The sequence below is a fragment of the Oncorhynchus gorbuscha genome, linkage group LG13 (assembly GCF_021184085.1).
Source record: "Oncorhynchus gorbuscha isolate QuinsamMale2020 ecotype Even-year linkage group LG13, OgorEven_v1.0, whole genome shotgun sequence".
Classification (NCBI taxonomy): Eukaryota; Metazoa; Chordata; class Actinopteri; order Salmoniformes; family Salmonidae; genus Oncorhynchus; species Oncorhynchus gorbuscha.
The window spans coordinates 8,253,290-8,274,189 of record NC_060185.1 but is presented as its reverse complement, the minus strand read 5'-3'; the positions used below and the strand labels follow the sequence as shown (position 1 = coordinate 8,274,189).

General features: G+C 49.2%; 1 protein-coding gene across 1 annotated transcript in view; it reads right to left on the bottom strand.

The window, feature by feature from the left end:
• Positions 1 to 19,546, bottom strand: part of LOC123993834 (high affinity cationic amino acid transporter 1-like) — a 30,554-nt gene extending 11,008 nt beyond the window's left edge. The window contains exons 1-7 of the mRNA XM_046296302.1: positions 19,344 to 19,546; positions 7,770 to 8,199; positions 6,129 to 6,287; positions 4,276 to 4,447; positions 3,958 to 4,091; positions 2,898 to 3,120; positions 1,763 to 1,902 (exon numbers count right to left, since the gene is read on the bottom strand). Coding sequence (XP_046152258.1) covers positions 1,763 to 1,902; positions 2,898 to 3,120; positions 3,958 to 4,091; positions 4,276 to 4,447; positions 6,129 to 6,287; positions 7,770 to 8,139 — 1,198 coding nt within the window. The 5' untranslated portion in view covers positions 8,140 to 8,199; positions 19,344 to 19,546. The remainder of the gene's footprint in view (positions 1 to 1,762; positions 1,903 to 2,897; positions 3,121 to 3,957; positions 4,092 to 4,275; positions 4,448 to 6,128; positions 6,288 to 7,769; positions 8,200 to 19,343) is intronic.
• Between the last annotated feature and the right edge of the window lie 1,354 nt (positions 19,547 to 20,900).

The following is a 20,900-nucleotide window of genomic DNA, read 5'->3' as shown; positions in this document are numbered from 1 at the left end:
CAGGGTAATAATATCAGTAGTACTCAGTACCCCAGGGTAATAATATCAGTAGTACTCAGTACCCCCAGGCCCAGGGTAATAATATCAGTAGTACTCAGTACCCCCAGGGTAATAATATCAGTAGTACTCAGTACCCCCAGGGTAATAATATCAGTAGTACTCAGTACCCCAGGGTAATAATATCAGTAGTACTCCGTACCCCCAGGCCCAGGGTAATAATATCAGTAGTACTCCGTACCCCAGGGTAATAATATCAGTAGTACTCCGTACCCCCAGGGTAATAATATCAGTAGTACTCAGTACCCCCAGGGTAATAATATCAGTAGTACTCCGTACCCCAGGGTAATAATATCAGTAGTACTCCGTACCCCCAGGGTAATAATATCAGTAGTACTCAGTACCCCCAGGGTAATAATATCAGTAGTCCTCCGTACCCCCAGGCCCAGGGAAATAATATCAGTAGTACTCAGTACCCCCAGGGTAATAATATCAGTAGTACTCCGTACCCCCAGGGTAATAATATCAGTAGTCCTCAGTACCCCCAGGGTAATAATATCAGTAGTACTCAGTACCCCCAGGGTAATAATATCAGTAGTACTCCGTACCCCCAGGGTAATAATATCAGTAGTACTCCGTACCCCCAGGGTAATAATATCAGTAGTACTCCATACCCCCAGGGTAATAATATCAGTAGTACTCCATACCCCCAGGGTAATAATATCAGTAGTACTCAGTACCCCCAGGGTAATAATATCAGTAGTACTCCGTACCCCCAGGCCCAGGGTAATAATATCAGTAGTACTCCATACCCCAGGGTAATAATATCAGTAGTACTCCGTACCCCCAGGCCCCAGGGTAATAATATCAGTAGTACTCAGTACCCCAGGGTAATAATATCAGTAGTACTCAGTACCCCCAGGCCCAGGGTAATAATATCAGTAGTACTCAGTACCCCCAGGGTAATAATATCAGTAGTACTCAGTACCCCCAGGGTAATAATATCAGTAGTACTCAGTACCCCAGGGTAATAATATCAGTAGTACTCCGTACCCCCAGGCCCAGGGTAATAATATCAGTAGTACTCCGTACCCCAGGGTAATAATATCAGTAGTACTCCGTACCCCCAGGGTAATAATATCAGTAGTACTCAGTACCCCCAGGGTAATAATATCAGTAGTACTCCGTACCCCAGGGTAATAATATCAGTAGTACTCCGTACCCCCAGGGTAATAATATCAGTAGTACTCAGTACCCCCAGGGTAATAATATCAGTAGTCCTCCGTACCCCCAGGCCCAGGGAAATAATATCAGTAGTACTCAGTACCCCCAGGGTAATAATATCAGTAGTACTCCGTACCCCCAGGGTAATAATATCAGTAGTCCTCAGTACCCCCAGGGTAATAATATCAGTAGTACTCAGTACCCCCAGGGTAATAATATCAGTAGTACTCCGTACCCCAGGGTAATAATATCAGTAGTACTCAGTACCCCCAGGTCCAGGTTAATAAAATATGTCGTACTCCGTACCGCAAGCGTAAGATTTGAATACCCCTGGTCTATCCACAGTTTTTCTAGGTTTTGTCAGGTCTTCTACGCTGGTGCACTGTGAACAGTAGCATGTTGAGGTAACCAGGGAAACAGCGCTAGCATTGGTTGGTTCCTGTAGGGAGGGAGCTGTAAAAGGGGGGGGGGGGGGGGGGGGGGGGTTGAGGTTAACAGCCCTGTTAGTGGTTTAACTGGTTAGAAAGGGTTCTAGTCTCACCTGCCACCATTCCAGAGGTTACTGTAGCGATTAGAGGGGTTTTGGTTCGGTCGCTGATCTGGGCCAGACTCTTGAAGAGGAGTCCGTCCTGAGCCATGGCCCAGATGACACGAGGCATGGGGAACATGGAGCCTAGCAGGCTAGTAGGGAGATAGGAGAGCCGTGCCACGCGGGGAGATACACAGGGAGACACAGTGTTAAACACACACAAAGCTACTGGACAAGGGAGAATGCAACACAAGGTTTCTCTTGTGTACTTAATGTATTATTCACACAAATTATTATATTAGCATCATTATCATCTGGAACAGTAACAACGATCAGAATCCAATAATCTAAGGCGTAGCCCATTAGTCTAATAATCTAAGGTATAGCCCATTAATCTAATTATCTAAGGTATAGCTCATTAGTCTAATAATCTAAGGTATAGCTCATTAGTCTAATAATCTAAGGTATAGCTCATTAGTCTAAATATCTAAGGTATAGCTCATTAGTCTAATTATCTAAGGTATAGCCCATTAGTCTAATAATCTAAGGTATAGCTCATTAGTCTAATAATCTAAGGTATAGCCCATTAGTCTAATAATCTAAGGTATAGCTCATTAGTCTAATAATCTAATGTATAGCTCATTAGTCTAATAATCTAAGGTATAGCTCATTAGTCTAATAATCTAAGGTATAGCCCATTAGTCTAATAATCTAAGGTATAGCCCATTAGTCTAATAATCTAAGGTATAGCTCATTAGTCTAATAATCTAAGGTATAGCCCGTTAGTCTAATAATCTAAGGCGTAGCCCATTAGTCTAATAATCTAAGGTATAGCTCATTGGTCTAATAATATAGCCCATTAATGGGGCGGCAGTGTAACCTAGTGGTTAGAGTGTTGGACTAGTAACCGAAAGGTTGCAAATTCAAATCCCCGAGCTGACAAGGTACAAATCTCCCCTAAACAGGCAGTCATTGAAAATAAGAATTTGTTCTTAACTGACTTGCCTAGTTAAATTAAAAAATAATCTAATAATCACAAACATATCCCATTAATCTAGCCTAACCTGATTGTTAGTGCTTCCTCCAACTCTTGTTAAAGACCAGGAACATAAATTGTGTGAAGCACAAACACTGTAGGCCAGCTTACCTGGTGGACAGAGCACACAGTGACCCTACAGCCACAGCGTAGGTGGCTCCCTCCCAGCCTACGTGTTTAAAGGCTACAGGCAGAGGACTGTTCTTATCCAACATATAGTAGGGCATCATCATGGTGAGGGCACCAGACACTCCGAAGTAGGCCACGAAACAGATGAGGAGAGAGGCTACGATGCCTATGGGGATGGCTCTCTGAGGGTTCTTTACCTCCTCACCTACAGGGGTTAAAGGTCAGTGGTTAAAGGAAATAGATGAGGAGAGAGGCTACGATGCCTATTGGGATGGCTCTCTGAGGGTTCTTTACCTCCTCACCTACAGGGGTTAAAGGTCAGGGGTTAAAGGAAACAGATGAAGAGAGAGGTTATGATGCCGATGTCACTCTGAGGGTTCTCCACCTCCTCACCTATAGGGGTTAAAGGTCAGGGGTTAAAGGAAACAGATGAGGAGAGAGGCTACGATGCCTATTGGGATGGCTCTCTGAGGGTTCTTTACCTCCTCACCTATAGGGGTTAAAGGTCAGGGGTTAAAGGAAACAGATGAAGAGAGAGGTTATGATTCCTATTGGGATGGTTCTCTGAGGGTTCTTTACCTCCTCACCTATAGGGGTTAAAGGTCAGGGGTTAAAGGAAACAGATGAAGTGAGAGGCTACGATGCCTATTGGGATGGCTCTCTGAGGGTTCTCCACCTCCTCACCTATAGGGGTTAAAGGTCAGGGGTTAAAGGAAACAGATGAAGAGAGAGGTTATGATGCTGATGGCACTCTGAGGGTTCTCCACCTCCTCACCTATAGGGGTTAAAGGTCAGGGGTTAAAGGAAACAGATGAAGAGAGAGGTTATGATGCTGATGGCACTCTGAGGGTTCTCCACCTCCTCCCCTACAGGGAGAGACAGAGAGTACTGCAAACTTCTGGTAATTTTCCCCAAAATTCCCTGATTTTCCTGAAATTCTGGTTGGAAGATTCCTGGATTCTGGACGGGGAAAAAAGCAGGAAATTCAGAGGTTAATGAAGACATGATGAATTCTTTATAAAGCCTTGATAAGTGTACTGACCGGTGGTGGCGATACAGTCAAAGCCCACAAAGGCATAGAAACAGGTTGCTGCTCCAGACAGGACCCCAGTAAAGCCAAACGGCATGAAGCCTCCCTGACCCAAACTCTCCTTCGATGGCAAGGACTCTGTCATACTGGAGGAGAGGAACACACGCACACGCACACACACACAAACACCATCAACATGTGTGCTCAGAAACAAATTCTCAGTAATTCAGATGACTATCTAAAGCAAACACACAGGCAGCATTGAGCAGCAAATACACATATCTATCTGTTCCCTGATCCCTGACCTCTGATCCCTGATCCCTGACTCACTTCAGTGTTGCGTTGACAGTGATGTTGAGGATTTCATCAGGGTTCAGATGCCAGTTCTTTACAGTTCCTTTGACCAGCCCTGAGATGACCACGAACACCAGCACTAACACATTAATACACGTGAACACCTTGTTCACCATGGCTGACTCCTTCACTCCAAACGCTAGTAGGCCTGGAGGGAGATAGAGAGAGAGAGAGAGAGAGAGAGAGAGAGAGAGAGAGAGAGAGAGAGAGAGAGAGAGAGAGAGAGAGAGAGAGAGAGAGAGAGAGAGAGAGAGAGCGAGAGAGAGAGAAATATAGAGAAATAGAGAGAGAGAGAGAGAGAGAGAGAGAGGGGGGGGTAGAGAGGGAGACAGGGAGAGAGAGAGAGAGAGGGAGAGAGAGATAAATATAGAGAAATAGAGAGAGCGAGAGAGAGAGAGAGAGAGAGGAGACAGAGAGAGAGAGAGAGAGAGAGAGAGAGAGAGAGAGAGAGAGAAATATAGAGAAAAGAGAGAGAGAGAGGGGGTAGAGAGGGAGACAGGGAGAGAGAGAGAGGGAGAGAGAGATAAATATAGAGAAATAGAGAGAGAGAGAGAGAGATAAATATAGAGAAATAGAGAGAGAGAGAGAGAGAGGGGGAGAGGGGGGAGACAGGAGAGAGAGAGAGAGAGAGAGAGAGAGAGAGAGAGAGAGAGAGAGAGAGAAATAGAGAGAAAGAGAGAGGTAGAGGGGGAGACAGGGAGAGAGAGAGAGAGAGAGAGAGAGGACAGAGAGAGAGAGAGAGAGAGAGAGAGAGAGAGAGAGAGAGAGAGAAATAGAGAGACAGAGAGGAGAGAGGGAGACAGAGAGGGACAGAGAGGGAGAGAGAGAGAGAGAGAGAGAGAGAGAGAGAGAGAGAGAGAGAGAGAGAGAGAGAGAGAGGAGAGAGAGATAAATATAGAGCGAGAGAGAGGGAGAGAGAGAGAGAGAGAGAGAGAGAAATAGAGAGAGAAATAGAGAGAGAAATAGAGAGAGAGGAGAGAGAGAGAAAAAGAGAGAGAGAGAGAGAGAGAGAGAAATAGAGAGAGAGAGAGAAATAGAGAGAGAGAGAGAGAGAGAGAGAGAGAGAGAGAGAGAGAGAGAGAGAGAGAGAGAGAGAGAGAGAGAGAGAGAGAGAGAGAGAAATAGAGAGAGAGAGATGGAGAGAGAGAGAAAGAGAAATAGAGAAATAGAGAGAGAAATAGAGAGAGAAAAATAGAGAGAGAAATAGAGAGAGAAATAGAGAGAGAGAGAGAGGGAGAAATAGAGAGAGAGAAATAGAGAAATAGAGAGAGAGAGAGAAATAGAGAGAGAGAGAGAAATAGAGAGAGAGAGAAATAGAGAGAGAGAGAGAAATAGAGAAACAGAGAGAGAAATAGAGAGAGAGAGAGAAATAGAGAGAGAGAGAGAGAGAGAGAGAGAGAGAGTAAAATAGAGAAACAGAGAGAGAGAAATAGAGAGAGAGAGAGAGAGAGAGAGAGAGAGTAAAATAGAGAAACAGAGAGAGAGAAATAGAGAGAGAAATAGAGAGAGAGAGAGAGAAATAGAGAGAGAGAGAAATAGAGAGAGAGAGAAATAGAGAGATATAGAGAGATATAAATAGAGAGATATAAATAGAGAGAGAGAGAGAGAGGTAGCGAGAGAGAGAAATAGAGAGAGAGAGAGAGAAATAGAGAGAGAAATAGAGAGAGAGTGTGCGAGAGAGAGAAAGAGTAAGAGAGAGTGAGAGAGAGATTATTATTATAAGTTATTTCAAATATTTAGATTCCAGGTCTGTTTTCCCAACATACTCCAGAGATAAGGTCCAAAAACAGACAACATATAAATATATTTCTTTATGGAGCAATGCCCACCTGTGAGAATGATGATGATGATGACAGCGAACATGTCTGGGTATTCAGCCAGGATCCCTGGGGCCTTCATCGCCATGTGGACCCGGCACCACTGCTCGATGTGTCGACCAATCAGCTCATCAAACGTGGCGCTCCATGCCCGAGCCACGCTAGAGGTTCCTGTTAGGAGATAACCAGAAAATGTGGATCCAAGATCAACACAGCTAAATGATGATCCAAGATCAACACAGCTAAATTATGATCTAAGATCAACAAAGATAAATTATGATCTAAGATCAACACAGCTAAATTATGATCTAAGATCAACACAGCTAAATTATGTTCTAAGATCAACACAGATAAAGTATTGCCTAGGATGAACACAGCTAAATTATGATCCAAGATCAACACAGCTAAATTATGATCTAAGATCAACACAGCTAAATTATGATCTAGGATTAACACAGCTAAATGATGATCTAAGATCAACACAGCTAAATTATGATCTAAGATCAACACAGCTAAATTATGATCTAAGATCAACACAGCTAAATTATGATCTAAGATCAACACAGATAAATTATGGTCTAGGATCAACACAGCTAAAATGATGGTCTAGAATCAACACAGCTAAAGTATTGCCTAGGATGAACACAGCTAAAGTATGATCCAAGATCAACACAGCTAAATTATGATCTAAGATTAACACAGCTAAATTATGATCTAAGATCAACACAGCTAAATTATGATCTAAGATCAACACAGCTAAAGTATTTCCTAGGATGAACACAGCTACATGATGATCTAAGATCAACACAGCTAAATTATGATCTAGGATCAACACAGCTAAATGATGATCTAAGATCAACACAGCTAAATGATGATCTAAGATCAACACAGCTAAAATGATGGTATAGGATCAACACATCTAAAATGATGATCTAAGATCAACACAGCTAAATTATGGTCTAAGATCAACACAGCTAATTTATGATCTAAGATCAACACAGCTAAATTATGGTCTAGGATCAACACAGCTAAAATTATGGTCTAGAATCAACACAGCTAAATTATGGTCTAGAATCAACACAGCTAATTTATGATCTAAGATCAACACAGCTAAATTATGGTCTAGGGTCAACACAGCTAAAATGGATCCAAGATCAACCCAGCTAAATTATGGTCTAGGGTCAACACAGCTAAATTAGGATTCAGGATCAAAACAGCTAAATTATGATCTAAGATCAACACAGCTAAATTATGATCTAAGATCAACACAGATAAATTATGGTCTAGGATCAACACAGCTAACTTATGGTCTAGAATCAACACAGCTAAATTATGGTCTAGAATCAACACAGCTAAAGTATTGCCTAGGATGAACACAGCTAAAGTATGATCCAAGATCAACACAGCTAAATTATGATCTAAGATCAACACAGCTAAATTATGGTCTAGGATCAACACAGCTAAATTATGGTCTAGGATCCACACAGCTAAATGATCCAGGATCGACAATCATTATATGTTTATACAGGAGGCATGAAAATGCAATGCATCCCATATATATTGTCTGCATTATGACAGTATCTTTCTAACGTTCCTCTCTGAACATACATGTGTGATGAGGAAGGTATGTGTGTGTGTGTGTGGCCCTCTCACCTATAATGTAAGAGAGGATGAGGTTCCATCCGGTGATGAAGGCCCAGAGCTCCCCAACGGTAACATAACTATACAGGTAGGCCGAGCCCGTCTTGGGGACGCGGGCCCCAAACTCAGCGTAACACAGACCAGCCAGCACCGAGGCCAGCGCTGCGATGAGGAAGGACAGGACAATGGCTGGACCAGAGTTCTCTCTGGCCACGGCCCCTGCCAGGACGTACACCCCAGCTCCCAGAGTACTGCCTACCCCGAGAGCCACCAGGTCGAAGGTGTTGAGACATCGGGAGAGACGTGAGTCCTCAGTGTTGTAGTCCACCACCTTGACACGCAGCAGCTGCTTCCCGAAGCCCTTCAGCGTGGCCAGAATCATCCTGACTCTTTGTCAGTCCCTCCGGATCGCACTCTGCCTGTCAGATAACACTTCACCTCTCTGTAGCACAATGAGGGAACAGAGAGAGCATCAGGACCTTTCCGACAACAGTGTGTGTGTGTGTGTGTGTGTGTGTGTGTGTGTGTGTGTGTGTGTGTGTGTGTGTGTGTGTGTGTGTGTGTGTGTGTGTGTGTGTGTGTGTGTGTGTGTGTGTGTGTGTGTGTCTGACAGTCTCTCAGATCACTCTTCTTAGCCTCTCTGTATGGGGTTAAAGCACCTGGAGTCAAAACAGAGAGAGCGTCAGAGTTTTCTACGACTGTGTGTGTGTGTGTGTGTGTGTGTGTGTGTGTGTGTGTGTGTGTGTGTGTGTGTGTGTGTGTGTGTGTGTGTGTGTGTGTGTGTGTGTGTGTGTGTGTGTGTGTGTGTGTGTGTGTGTGTGTGTGTGTGTGTGTGTACCATACACACCGTGAGGCCAAACAAGGGTTGAGTAAAATTGTACAAAACATATGATGTTTACTGTTTTGGTTTTGTTCGCTCAACAGCAATGAAAGTTTTTTATTGTTTTATTTTTTAACTATTAACAGCAGGATTCATCTACAAACCAGTTTTATAATTGTGTAAAAACCAAACTAAATGAATCACAAGCTGGAGAACAAACAAAACAAAGTTATCCTGCACCGCTAAAGGAAGTCGGAGATTTTAAAACTTCATGTTAGATGGTTCCTCACATCAGAATGGCGCAGACAGACATGGTCGCTTCGCTTCAGGTGACACGGGCATTTCGCTACACTCGCATTAACATCTGCTAACCATGTGTACGTGACCAATAAAATGTGATTTTGATTTGACACTGAAAGTAGTCTCTAGGCAAGGAGGAAGTGGAACAGAATCCATAGTCTGCTTTTCTTTAAACCTTTCGACCCACCCACTCATTTCCACCCACCCACTCATTTCCACACACCCACTCATTTCCACACACCCACTCATTTCCACACACCCACTCATTTCCACACACCCACTCATTTACACCCACCCACTCATTTCCACACACCCACTCATTTCCACACACCCACTCATTTCCACACACCCACTCATTTCCACACACACGCTCATTTCCACACACCCACTCATTTCCACCCACTCATTTCCACCCACCCACTCATTTCCACACACCCACTCATTTCCACACACCCACTCATTTCCACACACCCACTCATTTCCACACACCCACTCATTTCCACCCACTCATTTCCACACACCCACTCATTTCCACACACCCACTCATTTCCACACACCCACTCCTTTGCATTCGACACGCCCACTCCCCCATACTCCGGTCGCCAAATTGGGATGCAGCTACCCCCTTCTCCTGGGGAACACTGATAGAGGGTGGGGTGTTACAGGATCAGTTACCCCTGGCTCACTACGACCGTGTTCATTTTGGTTCCCAGACAAACGTGATTATGCCCCAATCCAATTTCTTCCAGATCACCATTAAAGTGAGACGACCCCAGGGCAAGCAGCTCCTCTCCCCCAAGCAGATCTGGGTTCAAATACTTTTCAAGATCATTTACTATACTCTATCTCTGCTTAATTAAGCTTGTCTAGTCTATTGATAAACAATAGACTACTCACAAAAGTGAAAACCCCACAAATCCCACTAATTCGTAAGATGGCGCCGGAGAAGAATGCGGACGTTTTACGTTCCCAACCGGTTGTGTTTAATAATAATTAATAATAATAATCATGACTCTGACGAACTCGATGCGAAGGTATACTGCTTCCTCGGGATCAGGCCGCGATCCTCGTGAAGAGGAGGCAAAGAAAGACTGGCCGAAGAGCGGGCTGAGAATTCATAGGTGATCGAATAAACCCCACTTCCCTCCATTCTTCTAGCAAACGTGAAATATTTTGAGAATAAAATCGACGAGCTACGCAGAAGAAGAAACTACCAATGGGACATTAAAACTGTAACATCTTATGCTTCACGGAGTCGTGGCTGAATTGCTCAGCTAAGGTAGATTATCTCATGATAAGTTGTAGACCACACTATCTACTGAGAGAGTTGTCATCTGTATTTTTCATAGGTGTGTACAAACCACCAGAGCCAGAGGCTGGCACTAAGATAGCATTGAATGAGCTGTATTCCGCCATCAACAAACAAGAAAAAGCTCACCAAGAGGCGGTGCTCCTAGTAGCCGGGGACTTTAATGCAGGGAAACTTAAATCAGTTTTACCAAATTTCTATCAGCATGTTACACGTGCAACCGGAGGGAAAAAAACTCTAGACCACCTTTACTCCACACAGAGAGACACATACAAAGCTCTCCTTCGCCCTCCATTTGTCAAATCTGATCATAATTCTACCCTCCTGATTCCTGCTTACAAGCAAAAATTAAAGCAGGAAGCACCAGTGACTCTGTCTATAAAAAAGTGGTCAGATGAAGCAGATGCTAAACTTCAGGACTGTTTTGCTAGAACAGACTGGAACATATTCCGGGATTCCTCTGATGCCATTGAGGAGTACACCACATCAGTCACTGGCTGCATCATTAAGTGCATCGATGACGTCGTCCCCACAGTGACTGTACGTACATACCCCAACCAGAAGCCATGGATTACAGGCAGCATCCGCACTGAGCTAAAGGGTAGAGATGCCGCTTTCAGGGTGCGGGACTCTAACCTGGAAGCTTATAAAAAATCCCGTTATGCCCTCTGACAAACCATCAAACAGACAAAGCTTCAATATAGGACTAAGACCGAATCATACTACACCTGCTCCGACGCATGTTGGATGGGCTTGCAAACTATTACAGACTACAAAGGGAAGCACAGCCGAGAGCTGCCCAGTGACACAAGCCTACCAGACGAGCTAAACTCCTCTGCTCGCTTCCAGGCAAATAACACTGAAACATTGCATGAGAGCATCAGCTGTTCCAGAAGACTGAGTGATCACACTCTCGGTAGCCGATGTGAGTAAGACCTTTAAACAGGTCAACATTCTCAAGGCCGCAGGGCCAGACAGATTACCAGGACGTGTACTGTGATCACACTCTCCGTAGCCGATGTGAGTAAGACCTTTAAACAGGTCAACATTCACAAGGCCGCAGGGCCAGACAGATTACCAGGACGTGTACTGTGATCACACTCTCCGTAGCCGATGTGAGTAAGACCTTTAAACAGGTCAATATTCACAAGGCCGCAGGGCCAGACGGATTACCAGGATGTGTCCTGCGAGCATGCACTGACAAACTGGCAAGTGTCTTCACTGACATTTTCAACCTGCCCCTGTCTGAGTCTGTAATACCAACACGTTTCAAGCAGACCATCATAGTCCCTTTGCCCAAGAGCACTAAGGTAACCTGCATAAATGACCACTGACATGTGGCTCTCAAGTCTGTAGCCATGAAGTGCTTTGAAAGGCTGGTCATGGCTCACATCAACACCATCATCCCGGAAACCAGAGACCGACTCCAATTTGCATACCACCCCAACAGATCCACAGATGATGCAATCTCTATTTCACTCCACACTGCCCTTTCCCACCTGGACAAAAGGAACACCTATATGAGAATGCTATTCATTGACTGCAGCTCAGTGTTCAACACCATAGTGCCCTCAAAGCTCATCACTAAGCTAAGGACCATGGGACTAAACTCTGCAACTGGATCCTGGACTTCCTGACCGCCCCCAGGTGGTAAGGGTAGGTAACAACACATCCGCCACACTGATCCTCAACACAGGGGCCCCTCAGGGGATCGTGCTCGGCCAGGCATGACTCCAACACCATCATAACATTTTCCGATGACAGCGGTCGTAGGCCTGATCACCGACAACGACGAGACAGCCTATAGGGAGGAGGTCAGAGACCTGGCCGTGGGGTGCAAGGACAACAACCTCTCCCTCAACGTGATCAAGACAAAGGAGATGATTGGGTACTACAGGAAAAGAAGGACCGAGCTCGCCCCCATTCTCATCGATGGGGATGCAGTGGAGCAGGTTGAGAGCTTCAAGTTCCTTGGTGTCCACATCACCAACAAAGTAACATGGTCCAAGCACACCAAGACTGTCGTGAAGAGGGCACAACAAACCTATTTCCCCTCAGGAGACTTAAAAGATTTGGCATGAATCCTCAGATCCTCAAAAGGTTCTACAGTTGCACCATCGAGGGCATCCTGATTGGGTGCATCACTGCCTGGTATGGCAACTGCTCGGCCTCCGACCGCAAGGCACTACAGAGGGTAATGTGTACGGCCCAGTACATCACCAGGGCTAAGCTTCCTGCCATCCAGGACCTCTATACCAGGCGATGTCAGAGGAAGGCCCTAAAAATTGTCAATGACTCCAGCCACCCTAGTCATAGACTGTTCTCTCTGCTACCGCACGGCAAGTGGTACCGGAGCGCCAAGTCTAGTTCCAAGAGGCTTCTAAACAGCTTCTACCCCCAAGCCACAAGACTCCTTAAAAACATCTAATCAAGTGGCTACCCAGTCTATTTGCATTGCCCCCTTTACACCACTGCTACTCAATGTTGCTATCATCTATGCAGAGTCAATGTGCCCCCGCACATTGTCTCTGTACCGGTACAAAACCTGTATGTAGTCTCGATATTGTTATTTTATTGCTGCTCTTGATCTCTTATTCTTATCGGTTACTTTTGAAACTGCATCGATGGTTAAGGTCTTGTCAGTAGGCATTTCACTGTAAGGTCTACTACACCTGTTGTATTCAGCATTTCACTGTAAGGTCTACTACACCTGTTGTATTCAGCATTTCACTGTACGGTCTACTACACCTGTTGTATTCAGCATTTCACTGTACGGTCTACTACACCTGTTGTATTCAGCATTTCACTGTGAGGTCTACTACACCTGTTGTATTCAGCATTTCACTGTGAGGTCTACTACACCTGTTGTATTCATCATTTCACTGTGAGGTCTACTACACCTGTTGTATTCGTCATTTCACTGTGAGGTCTACTACACCTGTTGTATTCAGCATTTCACTGTAAGGTCTACTACACCTGTTGTATTCGGCATTTCACTGTACGGTCTACTACACCTGTTGTATTCAGCATTTCACTGTAAGGTCTACTACACCTGTTGTATTCAGCATTTCACTGAGAGGTCTACTACACCTGGCCTGCCTGCTGCTCCCACCCCTCATATAGAGAGGACCTGACACCTGGCCTGCCTGCTGCTCCCACCCCTCATATAGAGAGGACCTGACACCTGGCCTGTCTGCTGCTCCCACCCCTCATATAGAGAGGACCTGACACCTGGCCTGTCTGCTGCTCCCACCCCTCATATAGAGAGGACCTGACACCTGGCCTGCCTGCAGCTCCCACCCCTCATATGGAGAGGACCTGACACCTGGCCTGCCTGCTGCTCCCACCCCTCATATAGAGAGGACCTGACACCTGGCCTGCCTGCTGCTCCCACCCCTCATATAGAGAGGACCTGACACCTGGCCTGTCTGCTGCTCCCACCCCTCATATAGAGAGGACCTGACACCTGGCCTGTCTGCTGCTCCCACCCCTCATATAGAGAGGACCTGACACCTGGCCTGCCTGCTGCTCCCACCCCTCATATAGAGAGGACCTGACACCTGGCCTGTCTGCTGCTCCCTCATATAGAGAGGACCTGACACCTGGCCTGCCTGCTGCTCCCACCCCTCATATAGAGAGGACCTGACACCTGGCCTGTCTGCGGCTCCCTCATATAGAGAGGACCTGACACCTGGGCTGCCTGCTGCTCCCACCCCTCATATAGACCTGACACCTGGCCTGTCTGCGGCTCCCTCATATAGAGAGGACCTGACACCTGGCCTGTCTGCTGCTCCCTCATATAGAGAGGACCTGACACCTGGCCTGTCTGCTGCTCCCACCCCTCATATAGACCTAACACCTGGCCTGTCTGCGGCTCCCTCATATAGAGAGGACCTGACACCTGGGCTGCCTGCTGCTCCCACCCCTCATATAGAGAGGACCTGACACCTGGCCTGCCTGCTGCTCCCACCCCTCATATAGAGAGGACCTGACACCTGGCCTGTCTGCTGCTCCCACCCCTCATATAGAGAGGACCTGACACCTGGCCTGCCTGCTGCTCCCACCCCTCATATAGAGAGGACCTGACACCTGGCCTGTCTGCTGCTCCCTCATATAGAGAGGACCTGACACCTGGCCTGCCTGCTGCTCCCACCCCTCATATGGAGAGGACCTGACACCTGGCCTGCCTGCTGCTCCCACCCCTCATATAGAGAGGACCTGACACCTGGCCTGCCTGCTGCTCCCACCCCTCATATAGAGAGGACCTGACACCTGGCCTGCCTGCTGCTCCCACCCCTCATATAGAGAGGACCTGACACCTGGCCTGTCTGCTGCTCCCTCATATAGAGAGGACCTGACACCTGGCCTGCCTGCTGCTCCCACCCCTCATATGGAGAGGACCTGACACCTGGCCTGCCTGCTGCTCCCACCCCTCATATAGAGAGGACCTGACACCTGGCCTGCCTGCTGCTCCCACCCCTCATATAGAACTGACACCTGGCCTGCCTGCTGCTCCCACCCCTCATATAGAGAGGACCTGACACCTGGCCTGTCTGCTGCTCCCTCATATAGAGAGGACCTGACACCTGGCCTGCCTGCTGCTCCCACCCCTCATATAGAGAGGACCTGACACCTGGCCTGCCTGCTGCTCCCACCCCTCATATAGAGAGGACCTGACACCTGGCCTGCCTGCTGCTCCCACCCCTCATATAGAGAGGACCTGACACCTGGCCTGTCTGCTGCTCCCTCATATAGAGAGGACCTGACACCTGGCCTGCCTGCTGCTCCCACCCCTCATATAGAGAGGACCTGACACCTGGCCTGCCTGCTGCTCCCACCCCTCATATAGAGAGGACCTGACACCTGGCCTGCCTGCTGCTCCCACCCCTCATATAGAGAGGACCTGACACCTGGCCTGCCTGCTGCTCCCACCCCTCATATAGAGAGGACCTGACACCTGGCCTGTCTGCTGCTCCCTCATATAGAGAGGACCTGACACCTGGCCTGTCTGCTGCTCCCACCCCTCATATAGAGAGGACCTGACACCTGGCCTGCCTGCTGCTCCCTCATATAGAGAGGACCTGACACCTGGCCTGCCTGCTGCTCCCACCCCTCATATAGAGAGGACCTGACACCTGGCCTGCCTGCTGCTCCCACCCCTCATATAGAGAGGACCTGACACCTGGCCTGCCTGCTGCTCCCTCATATAGAGAGGACCTGACACCTGGCCTGCCTGCTGCTCCCACCCCTCATATAGAGAGGACCTGACACCTGGCCTGCCTGCTGCTCCCTCATATAGAGAGGACCTGACACCTGGCCTGCCTGCTGCTCCCACCCCTCATATAGAGAGGACCTGACACCTGGCCTGCCTGCTGCTCCCACCCCTCATATAGAGAGGACCTGACACCTGGCCTGCCTGCTGCTCCCACCCCTCATATAGAGAGGACCTGACACCTGGCCTGCCTGCTGCTCCCTCATATAGAGAGGACCTGACACCTGGCCTGCCTGCTGCTCCCACCCCTCATATAGAGAGGACCTGACACCTGGCCTGCCTGCTGCTCCCACCCCTCATATAGAGAGGACCTGACACCTGGCCTGTCTGCTGCTCCCACCCCTCATATAGAGAGGACCTGACACCTGGCCTGTCTGCTGCTCCCTCATATAGAGAGGACCTGACACCTGGCCTGCCTGCTGCTCCCACCCCTCATATAGAGAGGACCTGACACCTGGCCTGCCTGCTGCTCCCACCCCTCATATAGAGAGGACCTGACACCTGGCCTGCCTGCTGCTCCCACCCCTCATATAGAGAGGACCTGACACCTGGCCTGCCTGCTGCTCCCACCCCTCATATAGAGAGGACCTGACACCTGGCCTGTCTGCTGCTCCCTCATATAGAGAGGACCTGACACCTGGCCTGCCTGCTGCTCCCACCCCTCATATAGAGAGGACCTGACACCTGGCCTGCCTGCTGCTCCCTCATATAGAGAGGACCTGACACCTGGCCTGCCTGCTGCTCCCACCCCTCATATAGAGAGGACCTGACACCTGGCCTGCCTGCTGCTCCCACCCCTCATATAGAGAGGACCTGACACCTGGCCTGTCTGCTGCTCCCTCATATAGAGAGGACCTGACACCTGGCCTGTCTGCTGCTCCCACCCCTCATATAGAGAGGACCTGACACCTGGCCTGCCTGCTGCTCCCTCATATAGAGAGGACCTGACACCTGGCCTGCCTGCTGCTCCCACCCCTCATATAGAGAGGACCTGACACCTGGCCTGCCTGCTGCTCCCACCCCTCATATAGAGAGGACCTGACACCTGGCCTGCCTGCTGCTCCCTCATATAGAGAGGACCTGACACCTGGCCTGCCTGCTGCTCCCACCCCTCATATAGAGAGGACCTGACACCTGGCCTGCCTGCTGCTCCCACCCCTCATATAGAGAGGACCTGACACCTGGCCTGCCTGCTGCTCCCTCATATAGAGAGGACCTGACACCTGGCCTGCCTGCTGCTCCCACCCCTCATATAGAGAGGACCTGACACCTGGCCTGCCTGCTGCTCCCACCCCTCATATAGAGAGGACCTGACACCTGGCCTGCCTGCTGCTCCCTCATATAGAGAGGACCTGACACCTGGCCTGCCTGCTGCTCCCACCCCTCATATAGAGAGGACCTGACACCTGGCCTGCCTGCTGCTCCCACCCCTCATATAGAGAGGACCTGACACCTGGCCTGCCTGCTGCTCCCACCCCTCATATAGAGAGGACCTGACACCTGGCCTGCCTGCTGCTCCCACCCCTCATATAGAGAGGACCTGACACCTGGCCTGCCTGCTGCTCCCACCCCTCATATAGAGAGGACCTGACACCTGGCCTGCCTGCTGCTCCCTCATATAGAGAGGACCTGACACCTGGCCTGCCTGCTGCTCCCACCCCTCATATGGAGAGGACATGACACCTGGCCTGTCTGCTGCTCCCACCCCTCATATAGAGAGGACCTGACACCTGGCCTGCCTGCTGCTCCCTCATATAGAGAGGACCTGACACCTGGCCTGCCTGCTGCTCCCACCCCTCATATAGAGAGGACCTGACACCTGGCCTGCCTGCTGCTCCCACCCCTCATATAGAGAGGACCTGACACCTGGCCTGCCTGCTGCTCCCACCCCTCATATGGAGAGGACCTGACACCTGGCCTGCCTGCTGCTCCCACCCCTCATATGGAGAGGACCTGACACCTGGCCTGTCTGCTGCTCCCACCCCTCATATGGAGAGGACCTGACACCTGGCCTGTCTGCTGCTCCCACCCCTCATATGGAGAGGACCTGACACCTGGCCTGCCTGCTGCTCCCACCCCTCATATGGAGAGGACCTGACACCTGGCCTGCCTGCTGCTCCCACCCCTCATATAGAGAGGACCTGACACCTGGCCTGCCTGCTGCTCCCACCCCTCATATAGAGAGGACCTGACACCTGGCCTGCCTGCTGCTCCCTCATATAGAGAGGACCTGACACCTGGCCTGCCTGCTGCTCCCACCCCTCATATGGAGAGGACATGACACCTGGCCTGTCTGCTGCTCCCACCCCTCATATAGAGAGGACCTGACACCTGGCCTGCCTGCTGCTCCCTCCCTCATATAGAGAGGACCTGACACCTGGCCTGCCTGCTGCTCCCACCCCTCATATGGAGAGGACCTGACACCTGGCCTGCCTGCTGCTCCCACCCCTCATATAGAGAGGACCTGACACCTGGCCTGCCTGCTGCTCCCACCCCTCATATGGAGAGGACCTGACACCTGGCCTGCCTGCTGCTCCCACCCCTCATATAGAGAGGACCTGACACCTGGCCTGCCTGCTGCTCCCACCCCTCATATAGAGAGGACCTGACACCTGGCCTGCCTGCTGCTCCCACCCCTCATATAGAGAGGACCTGACACCTGGCCTGCCTGCTGCTCCCACCCCTCATATAGAGAGGACCTGACACCTGGCCTGCCTGCTGCTCCCACCCCTCATATAGAGAGGACCTGACACCTGGCCTGCCTGCTGCTCCCACCCCTCATATGGAGAGGACCTGACACCTGGCCTGCCTGCTGCTCCCACCCCTCATATGGAGAGGACCTGACACCTGGCCTGTCTGCTGCTCCCACCCCTCATATGGAGAGGACCTGACACCTGGCCTGTCTGCTGCTCCCACCCCTCATATGGAGAGGACCTGACACCTGGCCTGCCTGCTGCTCCCACCCCTCATATGGAGAGGACCTGACACCTGGCCTGCCTGCTGCTCCCACCCCTCATATAGAGAGGACCTGACACCTGGCCTGCCTGCTGCTCCCACCCCTCATATAGAGAGGACCTGACACCTGGCCTGCCTGCTGCTCCCTCATATAGAGAGGACCTGACACCTGGCCTGCCTGCTGCTCCCACCCCTCATATGGAGAGGACATGACACCTGGCCTGTCTGCTGCTCCCACCCCTCATATAGAGAGGACCTGACACCTGGCCTGCCTGCTGCTCCCTCATATAGAGAGGACCTGACACCTGGCCTGCCTGCTGCTCCCACCCCTCATATGGAGAGGACCTGACACCTGGCCTGCCTGCTGCTCCCACCCCTCATATAGAGAGGACCTGACACCTGGCCTGCCTGCTGCTCCCACCCCTCATATAGAGAGGACCTGACACCTGGCCTGTCTGCTGCTCCCACCCCTCATATAGAGAGGACCTGACACCTGGCCTGTCTGCTGCTCCCACCCCTCATATAGAGAGGACCTGACACCTGGCCTGCCTGCTGCTCCCACCCCTCATATAGAGAGGACCTGACACCTGGCCTGCCTGCTGCTCCCACCCCTCATATAGAGAGGACCTGACACCTGGCCTGCCTGCTGCTCCCACCCCTCATATAGACCTGACACCTGGCCTGCCTGCTGGGAAACAGATCATGTCATAATGTCGTATACAGAAACGATTAAAGCATGAAGGGAATCTAAGGACTGCTGTGTCTAATAGCAAGTGACTACCAAAGAGAATATACATACAATATACAATCTCAATACTCAGTGTAAACCTTTAGCAAGCTCTGTAACATTCTGGTCCTGGGTTGGTTAGGCCCAGCAGTAAGTCATTTAGATTACACAACACGAACACAAAAGTCCGAGTAACTACTCACAAGATGTCAGAAAAGCCGTCTAGCTTGCTCCGTTTATAAATTCCCGGAAACGTTCAATCCCAAAACGAATGTTTTTCCGTATACTGGCAAATTATTTTTTATTTCTGAACAATTGTCCTATTTTAAAGTAACACGACTTTCTCCATGCATCTTCTATGTGTGCTACCTCTCTCTGTCCGCCTGTCTGTCTGACACAGATAAATAGAAGGAGTAAGAGGTGTCACTGTTTAGTTCGACCACCATTCAGAGGGAGAGTAACAACCCATTCAGATGGCTGGGACACAAATAGAACCGTGACACATCATATGACCGACCAGCTGTGACGACAGAACACACCTCTCTCTCTCTCTCTCTCTCCCCCGTTCTCACTCTTTCTCTCTCCCCCTCGCTGTCTCCCTCCATCCCTCTCTCTCTCCCTGTCTCCCCCCATTCCTCTCGCTCTCCCTGTCTCCCCCCATCCCTCTCTCTCTCCCTGTCTCCCCCCATCCCCCATCCCTCTCTCTCTCTCCCCCTCCCTCCATCCTGCTCTCTCTCACTCTCTCCTTGACCGACAGTAGCCCATTCCTGTCAAGATACCTGGACTTCACACACTACAACATACACACACACAAACACAAAAATAATATTGATTTATTTTAAGAAACTTATTGAAGTCGATGGTTTTAGACGGAGATATAACGACGATTTAAATGGTTTCACTGTCTTAGATCTTAGATGGAAAACCGAAACAGCCCTATCTGGTGCAACAAACACAGAGACAGGAACAATCACCCACAAAACCCAACACCAAACAGGCTACCTAAATATGGTTCCCAATCAGAGACAATGACAAACACCTGCCTCTGATTGAGAACCATATCAGGCCCAAACACAGAAACAGACAAACAAGACATCCAACATAGAATGCCCACTCAGATCACACCCTGACCAAACAAAACATAGAAACATACAAAGCAAACTATGGTCAGGGTGTGACATGGGCAGGAAGATCACAACGCATATTGTAATCGTCTTCGCCTGTCTATAAAATGTGGACATAATCAAATGTGGACAAGATTAGGACAAAGGACGTATGTTAGACCCAGGTATAAAGGGGGGGTTTCAAAGGACGCATGTTAGAACCAGGTATAAACGGGGGGGTTTCAAAGGACGCATGTTAGAACCAGGTATAAACGGGGCCTGCGATAGATCAGTACACTGTATCCTATTCCTCTAAGCTTCCAAATAATGACATCTAACCTCACCTCGACAGAAAAGTAGGATCAATCCAATCAACTGACATCTCATGAGGCCATAGGCTAAAACAAAAATGGATACTATTTGGGGTGGTGAAATAGTCCCATCTTATTCTCTCCATTCCTATCAGCAAATAAATAGACTTTTCACACATTATCAAATCAAATCAAATTTTTATTTATATAGCCCTTCGTACATCAGCTGATGTCTCAAAGTGCTGTACAGAAACCCAGCCTAAAACCCCAAACAGCAAGCAATGCAGGTGTAGAAGCACGGTGGCTAGGAAACACTCCCTAGAAAGGCCAAAACCTAGGAAGAAAC